The sequence below is a fragment of the Mercurialis annua genome, linkage group LG1-X (genome assembly GCF_937616625.2).
Source record: "Mercurialis annua linkage group LG1-X, ddMerAnnu1.2, whole genome shotgun sequence".
Taxonomy (NCBI): Eukaryota; Viridiplantae; Streptophyta; class Magnoliopsida; order Malpighiales; family Euphorbiaceae; genus Mercurialis; species Mercurialis annua.
Window position 1 is genome coordinate 73,099,621 of NC_065570.1, and position 10,404 is coordinate 73,110,024.

A 10,404-nucleotide genomic window follows, 5' to 3' on the forward strand; every position below is an offset into this window, starting at 1 on the left:
ACGATTTGGTACCTCAATTTTTCCTTCAGTTACACAATTTGGTCCCTTAAATTAATGAAATAGTCTCTCAGTTAACAGAATTAAAGTTGAGGGATCATTAAGTAGATGTTTGAAACAAGATGTATCAAATTATTAATTATGGTATATCTCAAAAACATCTAAATAATTTGGTCTAAAAATAATCATAAGTTGGAAATCAATATTATAAAATAAATGATCAATTCACCCCCTTAACTTGGCACGGAATATCAAATGAGTTATTTTAGACGACTTTGGTACAATTTAACCCGCAACTTAACAAAACCGGATCATTTCAACCCGCAATTTAACAAAACCGATCAATTTTATCCTCTTGACACAAAAAAGGAGAGCAGATTTTCTAATTAAAAAAATTAATCATAATTAATCTTAATTAACACTAATTAAAATCTTAAATTAAATACTAATCCAAAAAAATTAGCTCTTTTCTTCTTCTTCCATTCCACCTTCCGCCGCCGCGCGCCGTCCACCCTTCCACCGCCATCGGATAAAAAAATGCCCCTCCCCGCTTTGTGACAACTTCTTTTAATAATCGAGTAACTACTAAATTTTAGCAAATGTAGTAATAAAAAATTTAAGTTATTTTCGATAGGTCCATATATTTTAAATTTTTGTTAATATGATCCTTTTTTTAGTCTTTAAGTTCGGTCTCACGCCTCTTTTATGGCGAGTGTAGTGCACACTCTTTTCATATAAAAAAAACTTAATTTTTTTAAATAAATTAATTATAAAGACTAGACAAAAATACAAATTGAGAAAAAGGATAAATAAATAAAACATTAAAACTACATAGGCCTCAAAATGGGGTCGGGGTATGTCAAATAGTAACTTTAAAGATTGGGGACTGCATCACTGAAAAATTGCATTCTTCTATATAGAATATCTCCAAAACAAGTCAATATAAATATACAAATACAAAATCCATTACAAATTTAAGACCTCACCTGTTCCCTCGGTTCAGGCTGTATTTTTCAATCATCATATGAAGTTCTTCATAGACTTTCACACTATTCGCAGAAAATTTCTCCATGGCCATGAAAATCTGTCTGAGACTTAAATGAAAACTACCATTGTAAGTCACTTCACTCCGATGAACACCCTCTCGAGAAAATTGTATTCCGCTTGCATTCTTCGATCGAGATTGCAATATCCTCTGCATCATTTTCTCCTTTTTCTCCAATATTTTCATTCTTTTCTCTAACTCTTTGTCTGCAGCCACTTTTTGTTGCAATTCTGTGTAATGTCTTTCTACGAGTTGGTTTATGTATATGAAGAATTCATGAATAGCATTAATCACTTCCGTTTCCGAGATTCGACCCGCCGCGGCTGACCACTGGTTGCAGAATGCGAACATAGGGGGTTCTGACGTTTCATTTGGTAATTCCTGAGGTTCATTTGGACGATATTTTAGAAGCCAGCCGTTGAGAACCCTGGCATAGTCTTTCTGGGCTGTCACCCAATCAGAAAAGCTCAAATGCCAATTCTGAAGGTCAATCTTGAGCTGCATTGCAGTTTCAAGATGAGTTTCACTAAACTTAATTCCATTGGATACCACAGAATCTAGATTTTTAGCTTGGAGAATTGCTTGGGATTGACATTTATGACAATCCAGCATTGATTTCCACATTCCGAGTAACCTGCAATATTATATACAGTCAAAACAAAGAATGCAGCAGTAAAATAATTATAATTGAGTGAATATATAATTTTCCATCAAAATATAGCAGTACTTTTGAATCAGTAGACTGATTAGTGGCCATAATTCTTCATCCCTGAGCTGATTGATGGTAATTGATGTTCTGTCAATAACATGAATTGCAACTTTGATTTTAGTTGATAATGCTCTAATCAAATCTGCTGCAGAATCAGCTTTATTAGTCCCCTTTGCACCTTTATCCACCATGTTCTTTATCTGCCTATAGCTCCTCGCAAGCATAATACGCAATTTTTCCTCCTCCTATGTAAAAATTTTGAATTAAAATTAAAATATCATATGTATATAGTTAAAGTCAATTATGGGACAAAGTAAAAATCTTTAAGGAATATGCAAAGCAGACTGCTTTAGTTATCACAACCTTGTGTTTGCAAAACAATTGCCTTTTTTTTTTTCTAGTGAGATTTCAAGAAAAGAGAATGTGCAAAAAAGAAAAAGTAATTCTACTACTAAGATAGCTTGTTGGAAAAGAGCTAGCACATAATTAATACCTTCACTTCATCATAAAGTTTCTTCTCCCACATGCCTAATTTCTTGAGAGTTGAAGACAAATTCACTGCAATTGCACTCGAATCTTCATCAAATCCCACGGGCACTAATCCAATCTTCTCTGTGGAGTAGATTTTTGAATGTGTCACCAAAAAAGATGGTGCAACCACATGCAATATCTTCGAAGAAACTCCTATAAGTGGTAATTAACTCCAATAAATTATAACTTCAGAATATTTAAAAACAGAGGGAAAACAAATAAATTAGTAACATTTTGAGAAAATCACCTTGATAAAGAGAATTCTTATGATAATAACGAAATTTTCCTGTATCAAGAATCTTTAATACTTCATTTCCTGATACTGCAGCTCTATCAAATAGAGCCTCTAGTTCTTTAATAACCATCAATGGAGCAGACTCTGTTGAATCTTTCTTCTCTGAAACAGGTTTAATTTCTACATCAAGCTCATTTTTCTTGGCATCATCAGTTTTTTTACTCGGTTTCTCCTCTTTAGCCAAACGCATAGAGTCTCCATCAAATTTGACCTCATGAATCCGTTCTTTATCCTTGGTTGGTAACTCAAATCTGTCGTACGTTTCAAAGAAATTCAAGAACTCCCAAGTGGAGCCACTAGGTGGAGGCGGAGGAGGCGAAGGAATTTTCCAAGCGTAACCGCCGTCCGGTGGCGAGATTGCACCATAACCACCGTTATTTGCATAACCGTCGTACTTATTATAGTAACGGTAAGAATTTGAATTCGTTCGAGATGGAGTTGGCGTTTGTCGATCAAAAGAATCAGTGTTAATTCTTTGAAGCAAATCAGTTTCTTTCTCTTTCTCTTCATCATCGGAATCATCAGACGGAAAATCAAGATGCGAATCTGAATCTGAACTTGAAGGACAGTGATCCGGTGGTGGATTTAGTTTAGCGGCAGCGGAATCAGATTGACTGTTATTCTCAAGATTATGATCAAAGAAACGGCTTAAAGCAGGACCTAGAGTTTTGAGAGAGTGCATGTAAGCGACATGAGAATCAGCTAAAACATAGCTCTGGTAAAGAGCTTCTTCAAGAAACTTGCAGCGGTCGTGACAGAGAGACACCGCCGGGAGGTGGTCAATTCTTGAGGTGGAGCAGCCCATCAAGAACCAGAGGAAACCAGAGAATTCTATGGAAACTAAGGATATGTTTAGCAGTGAGTGGGGTTTTAATGGAGTTTTTGTATAGAACGAAGGAAAAATTAAAGGATGGCGGGATAGGCACTAACGTCTCTTTTATTCTCTTGGCCCTTGGTTTTGGTTTCTCATATTTACATTTATGACCCAAGTGTACGTTGATTTTTCCTTTAATTTCACTCTTTTTTATTTTTCAGATTCTATCCTCAAATATACAATTATGATATGAGAACAAAGGTCACTTGGGAAATAGGACCACCCTTGATCCAATTTACAAATTCATTTAAAGAAAAATAATAATAAGAAATTCACTTTAGCCAAGTCTTCAAAACTAAAATAAACTTCAATTCTAAGAGAAAAAAAAACAATAGAAATTAACTCTTGATTAAATGATTTCGACTCAATGATGAAATTAGTAAATTCTTATGACTCGGAATTATTAAACTATCGTTTTGTTTTTTTTTAATAACTGAATTTTAATTTGTATTATTTTGACAACTAAACTTTAATTTCATTTTAAATTGAGATTTTTTAGCTAAAAATACATATGATACAATCAATTTTTACTTATTTATAATGTGGCAACCAGATTTTGCTGATTTTTATTTTAAAACTTGTTATATATGTATACAATTTCACTTGAAAACTTTCCATTGAGATAAAAATTAGCAAAATGTTTTAAAAACACTTAACCTGTAATTTTTTTCTATTATATCATGACCTTGTAATATCACCAATTTTATTCAAATATGCACTTTTTATTTTCAACTGAACCTACAAGTACTAAACTAATCTTTTTTTTATTCAGAGAAAATTTGAATAAGTCATTTATTTGATTATTTTGAGTGAAAAATATAAATAAGTCATTCATAAAAGTTTTTTTTTTGAATTATTTTTTCGAGTGGAAAAGAGTCCAATTTACAAAATTGGGTACAATTGAATTGAAAGTGAAAGGTGCATATTTAAAAAAATTACAATTTTACAAGGTCATGATATAATTGAAAATGAGCTAAAAAGTGATTGTTTTTTATGATATTTTACCATAAACTTTGATACATAGTTTTTTTTTGCATATTTTTATCTTAAAATTTTCCATATACACAATTCAATTTTAAAACTTTATGTTGAAATTAAATTAATGTTTACTAATTAAAATAAAATAAATTAATATATGATCATCAAAATAAAATAAGGTGATAGTTTAATAATTCTATAAAAAAATCAACTTTATTTAATGTCTTTGAGCATGTTTCAAAATAATCCACTCAACCTTAGTATAATAAACCTCCGTGAAAAAAAGTGTTGAAGATCACGTTTTCCGAATGAGTTTCAAGGATATTCAATCAAAATAATCTCTTATAATTGGTATATGTGCAATAATAGGGAGTTGCTTTAAAATTAATGAGAAATACTATTTAACTCATCAATTTAAACCCATCTTGTTATATCATTTGATATGACAACAAACGAGTAGGTAAATTTAAAGAAGAAAATTGAAACATACTCATAAAAAAAATTGAGCAAATAAAAGAATTGCTTACAAAAAAGTGAGTTATAAAATAGGTGGATTGAATATAATTTTTTTTAATTTTAAAACACCTTGTTAATATTAATTGTTCCATTAACTACCTTCACTTTCCACTAGACTAGTACCATTTAGAATTACCGTTAGTTTTTTTTTTATAATTGGGAGGGAGAGCACTTGTGGGAGGATTTGAACCCACGACTTTGATATTTGCCGCCCAGTGCTATACCATTTGAGCTACAGCTCGTTGGTAGAATTACCGTTAGTTGATTCAGCAATTGGATGCCAATTAATGATTAATCTGAATATATTTGGCATGATAATTCCTACAGTCATTATTTAACGTTCGAATGAATGTCAAATCCGCCTTAGAACCTCTCATTGTCGTTTATATATGCATAAATAATCATGATTACCCTATTCAATTGCTTTAAAATGTGGCTATGAAAATGATCAATGGTGGATTTGACATAGCAAAAAGAATGATTTTACTTTAATCATGTACTTAATTTGTTAGCTTACGAATGATGGCAGAAAAATTGTCAACTCTTTAATTATATTGCTTTCTTTACTCTTAGGTTAGTGAAAGCTGTAAAAGCTAGCAGCCACGTTAAAATTTTAAAAAGATAATCTATGAGGGGTTATGCAACTGATTGTAAACTGGGCATGCATGCAGTTCTAGCATGACGGGAGAATGGCCCAACAGATTTTGACAGTTAAATCGGTTCAACCACTGGTTTAATTTATATAACTTGTTAAATGAAAAAAAAAAAGTAAGCGATATATACACATATATATACATGAAATTCTAATTAGGAAATAAATTGAAAAAATGGATTACACTTTAACTAAAAAACAAAAAACCAATACTTTTAGGGTTTAATTAAAAAATTCAATAATTTTATATTTTCACAATGTTTTCAGTTTAAAAAAATGATTTGTATTTTTAATGTTTTATGAAGGAGTCAAATTGGACCGACCGTGAACCTTTAATCGGATTGACCAGTTCAGTTCGAATTTTAAAACATAAGATTATAAGAGATATTTTATCCATATCCATTTTATAGTAGACTGCCCTCATATTAGTGAATTCCCTACCTAAAGATGATACATTTTGTTAGAGATGTCTATAAAACATGGGATCTTGATGAATTTTTTTATATATTATAAAGAGTATCCAATAAAAAAGTGAAAAATGTTATGTCCTAAGAATTTAATTTAAGATTGGAGATAAAGTGGAGATTCATGATGGGGATTTTGAATCTGATTCTATATAAAAAGGAGGAGAAATGAGTGGAATTCCAACTCAGGAACATTTTTGTGTATTATTATTTCCATTTTTTGTGGTTAAGTGTTTTAGTGGAAGCAGAGGATGAGATAACATGTTTCCCCATTCATTCTCTCCTAATTCCTAGCAAAATACTCCCTCTGTTTGCATTAGTACCATTTCATATAAAGTATGCATTTTCCAGCATGTGCATATCAATGTTTCTTTTTTTTATGTTCTATTCCAATTTTACAGGATAATGTAATTGAACAAATATTGGGTGGTTTGGTTTACATGGCATTTGGTCTAAATTTACATGTAATTGAAAAAATATTGGGTGGTTTACATGTAATTGAACAAATTTCAAACTCAATGAACCCTAAATGAACCTTCTTAGTGGAGTCTTCTTAAGTAAATATAATGAATAAGTTATTTTTTTTTAGATTCCTTGTTTTTCAACAACAAGTTGGTTTGATTACAATTTCAAAGCTACTTTTGTTACAATAGTTAGCAGCTGCAGAATCAAGATTCTAATTCATGTGAAGCGGAATTTTTATCGTTTAAGCTATTTTTTTAAAATTAATACATAATGATGTGTCGTTTGGTTGTTTTTTTATATAAATGTTTTATTAATTTAAATATATATGAGTATTTAAAAAATAATTAAGTCAAATGGTATGTCGTTTAGCTATTTTGAATTTACTTTTTCAATTTTCAAAAGAAAAATGGAGAGAAAAAAAGACACGTTCATTAGAAAATAAAAATATTGGGCGTTGTTTCTGATTTTAGTCCAAATAATTTCCAAAAAAATAAAAGGCTAAACTTATCTTTAGCCCCTTAAAACTCAAAAGAAAACCAATTGCTGTAAATTAACCTAATACGTCCTCTTTATTTCCTTCTTCTCTGTGTTGCAGCGAACTTCTAAAATTTGAACGACGACATGACAATTAAGACGGTACTAATAGTTCGAAGCATCAATCTCATGATCTTAGCCAGGGGGATGGGGCGGTTGCCCCACCCTTGATAAGCAGGGTGAAGTCAGGGCCGAAGATGGGTGAGATTGTCCTCTGGCAAGACAATCTACTCTACTATTAATGATGGAGAGATATTTGATAACAAAGGAACCGGCGAGCTACAACTAGGTGATATTCTTTTTAGTAAAATGTATTAATTGGTCTTTCAACTATTATTACAATAGCATTAAAGTCCTAAGAATTAAAAATTCTTAAACTAGAATACTGAATCATATAAATATGTTACTCCCTCTGTTCTTTTTTAGTTGTCCATTTAGCCAAAGGAATTTGTCTATATTTAGTTGTGCATTTAGAATTTCAAAATAACATTAGTTATTATTTTCCAAATTCAACCCTCCCTAATAAATGACTCTATAACTCAATTTACAAAGCATTAGGGTTATATTAGTATTTACTCTTATTATTTAAGATAAAAATCTCACTATCTTAATATGTGCAATTTTGGCTAAATGGACAACTAAAAAAGAACGGAGGGAGTAACTAATAAATTTAAAAATAATACTATATTTATATATTATATTGACTAATTATAAACAGACACATACACACTCCATATGTTTAAAAGTTTTTTATTAAAATAATAATAAAAATAATAAATAATATTATTAAAATCTAAATCATAAAAACTAAAAATATAACAATTTTTTTATACTTTTAAAAATAAAATAATATTTAATAATAGAAACAATTATAAATAATTATAATAATAAAATGAAATGTATTAAACTTAATAAATTATACAAAAAAAATATTTCTTCTAAAAAATTAAAGTGGCTGAGTGACATTTTTTCACTTGGATAAATGTTGTTTGATCTAAAAATTCAAAAGAAACATTGATAAAAAAAATACAAAAGAATTAGTAGAAATAGCCGAATGACATGTGACCGGCCAAGTAAAAAATAGCCAACTTAAGTTTTTTATGTGGCTCCGCCACTTAAAACAACCAAAACACACCAAATAAAGTTGTTCTAATTAATCATCATATGATTAGGTTTTTTTTATCTTCATCATGAGCTGTCCTGAACGGATTCCAACCTATGAAGCACGGAAACTTCGACAAAGTTACGTTTCCCGTTTCGAAAACGTTTCGGAAACCGGAAACTTTTGGACACCCGCACGAAACGTTTCGGGCCGTTTCCGTAAATTGTAAAAATTAATAATTTGTGAAAAAATTAAAATTATTGCCCACAAATAAAAAAATCTAACTAGTTACCCATAAATTTTACATTCGCATTGCCCACAATACATCAAATATACTTATTTGTGTTGAATTATATTATATTTTTTTATATATTTATAAAATTTTAAATATTTAGTATATTAAAATGAATTATTTTGTTAATTATCATAAATATTTAGATAATATTTTTATAAATATATCCTTATATTTTTGTTATTTACACGTTTCCCCCACGTTTCGTGTCCTCCATTTTGAAAAACTTTTGTTTCCCCATGTCCGTTTTGTATCGTTTTCGTTTTCCGTTTCCGTTTCCGTGCTACCTAGGTTCCAACTATAAAACGGCACCCTAAGTAGCACGGAAACGAAAACGGGAAACGGAAACGATACGAAACGGACACGGGGAAACGAAAATTTTTTAAAATGAAGGACACGAAACGTGGGGGAAACGTGTAAATAACAAAAATTTAGGGATATATTTATAAAAATATTATTTAAATATTTATGATAATTAACAAAATAATTCAATTTAATGTACTAAATATTTAAAATTTTATAAATATATAAAAAATATAATACAATTCAACACAAATAAGTATATTTGTTGTATTGTGGGCAATGCGAATGTAAAATTTATGGGTAACTAGTTAGATTTTTTTATTTGTGGGTAATAATTTTAAATTTTTTACAAATTTTAATATTTATTATTTACAGAAACGGCCCGAAACGTTTCGTACGGGTGTTCAAGAGTTTCCGGTTTTCGAAACGTTTCCGAAACGGGAAACGCAACTTTATCGAAGTTTCCGTGCTTCTTAGACGGCACCTTTAAGCCTTCCATGACTAATCCCCACTCGAACCGGATAGGTTTCTTGGTGGAGGCAAAGCTCTTGTCCCAAATTTTTAATTGCAAAGCTTAAATTAGAGAAGGAGAAAGCTTTTAATAATAGACCCAAGAAGATGCAAATTATTTTTCGGTTTTTAATTTTTATCTAGGCATACGAAACCGTCGCATTTAAGATTAAGGGACCACTTTGTTAAAAAGTTCTTAGAGTAGGCCTCTCGTTTTGTTTGGATGGAGACATAATTTTAAATTCTTAGCTAAAACGGGTTGTCAATGGCGGTGGAGAATATCCATTTTTAAGAACAACTTGGAAAAATGAACCAAATTAAGACAATCATATGAAGCATTATGTATAATACAATGGCTGCATTATTATTTTGTAACCAAAGTCATGATGAAGGAATGATATTTGATATTATTTATTCAACTTTCCAGCAAAACTATACTACTAGGGAGTAGTATTTTACAATTCATAAGTTTTTTTTTATTAATTGAAATATTATACAAACCATGTGCTTCAATTTGATGTTTGCTCTCAACGTATAACAGCACTATTATTTTGGGTGAGGATTGGGAGAAAATTTTATAAACTTAGTTCTTCCTTTAAAATTTTTAATTAAATATTCCATCTTTCTCGTTTAAGAAGGGGCATATTTCAATTTTTTATGTCCCGTATAAATTGTACTTTATCTAGTTCATAATACTTGTCGTATTTGACTTTGACAAAACAGTTAAAAAAGTAATTAATGTCTAAATTTATAAGTATTTTTATTAAATTAACCCTATTTTAAAATTTGTTGACATTTATAACTATTATTTTTATTTGTGTATTTGTATTCTTTCAATAAATCAATAGGGGGTAAATTTGAAAAAGTGGCAATTAATGCTTTTCTAATACTATAAAATGACAAATATTATAAACCAAAAGAATTTTTCAAATGCGACAAATATTATAAACCGCAGAGAATAATAAATAAGGGTAAAACAAGAAAAAACAATAGTAATTATTTTAATCCATGTGCAAAAGAAATATGTTCTTTTTTAAATGGGACATAGAAAATATTAATTAAGTAACACGAGAGATTATTAAATATAATTAGTTAATCAATAAATTTACTTTCTCTGTCCCATAAAGATAAATTAAA

The 10,404-nt window shown here is 29.9% G+C and overlaps 1 protein-coding gene across 1 annotated transcript; it reads right to left on the bottom strand.

The window, feature by feature from the left end:
- Positions 1-874: 874 nt before the first annotated feature.
- LOC126677649 (protein ALTERED PHOSPHATE STARVATION RESPONSE 1-like) lies at positions 875-3,557 on the bottom strand. The gene is made up of 4 exons (XM_050372378.2): positions 2,530-3,557; positions 2,245-2,435; positions 1,770-1,996; positions 875-1,676 (listed from the first exon to the last, which is right to left on the bottom strand). Exons 1-4 carry the CDS (start codon positions 3,380-3,382, stop codon positions 980-982), a joined length of 1,968 nt encoding a protein of 655 aa, XP_050228335.1. The 5' UTR covers positions 3,383-3,557; the 3' UTR covers positions 875-979.
- Between the last annotated feature and the right edge of the window lie 6,847 nt (positions 3,558-10,404).

Bases quoted from the DNA above. Each gene is read 5' to 3' on its own strand.
- LOC126677649 (XM_050372378.2), bottom strand. From the start codon at position 3,382: ATGGGCTGCTCCACCTCAAGAATTGACCACCTCCCGGCGGTGTCTCTC. The intron at 1,997-2,244 runs GTATTAATTATG...ATTTTTACATAG, and splicing joins AACTTTATGATGAAGTGAAG to GAGGAGGAAAAATTGCGTAT. The intron at 1,677-1,769 runs GTACTGCTATAT...ATAATATTGCAG, and splicing joins ATCAGTCTACTGATTCAAAA to GTTACTCGGAATGTGGAAAT.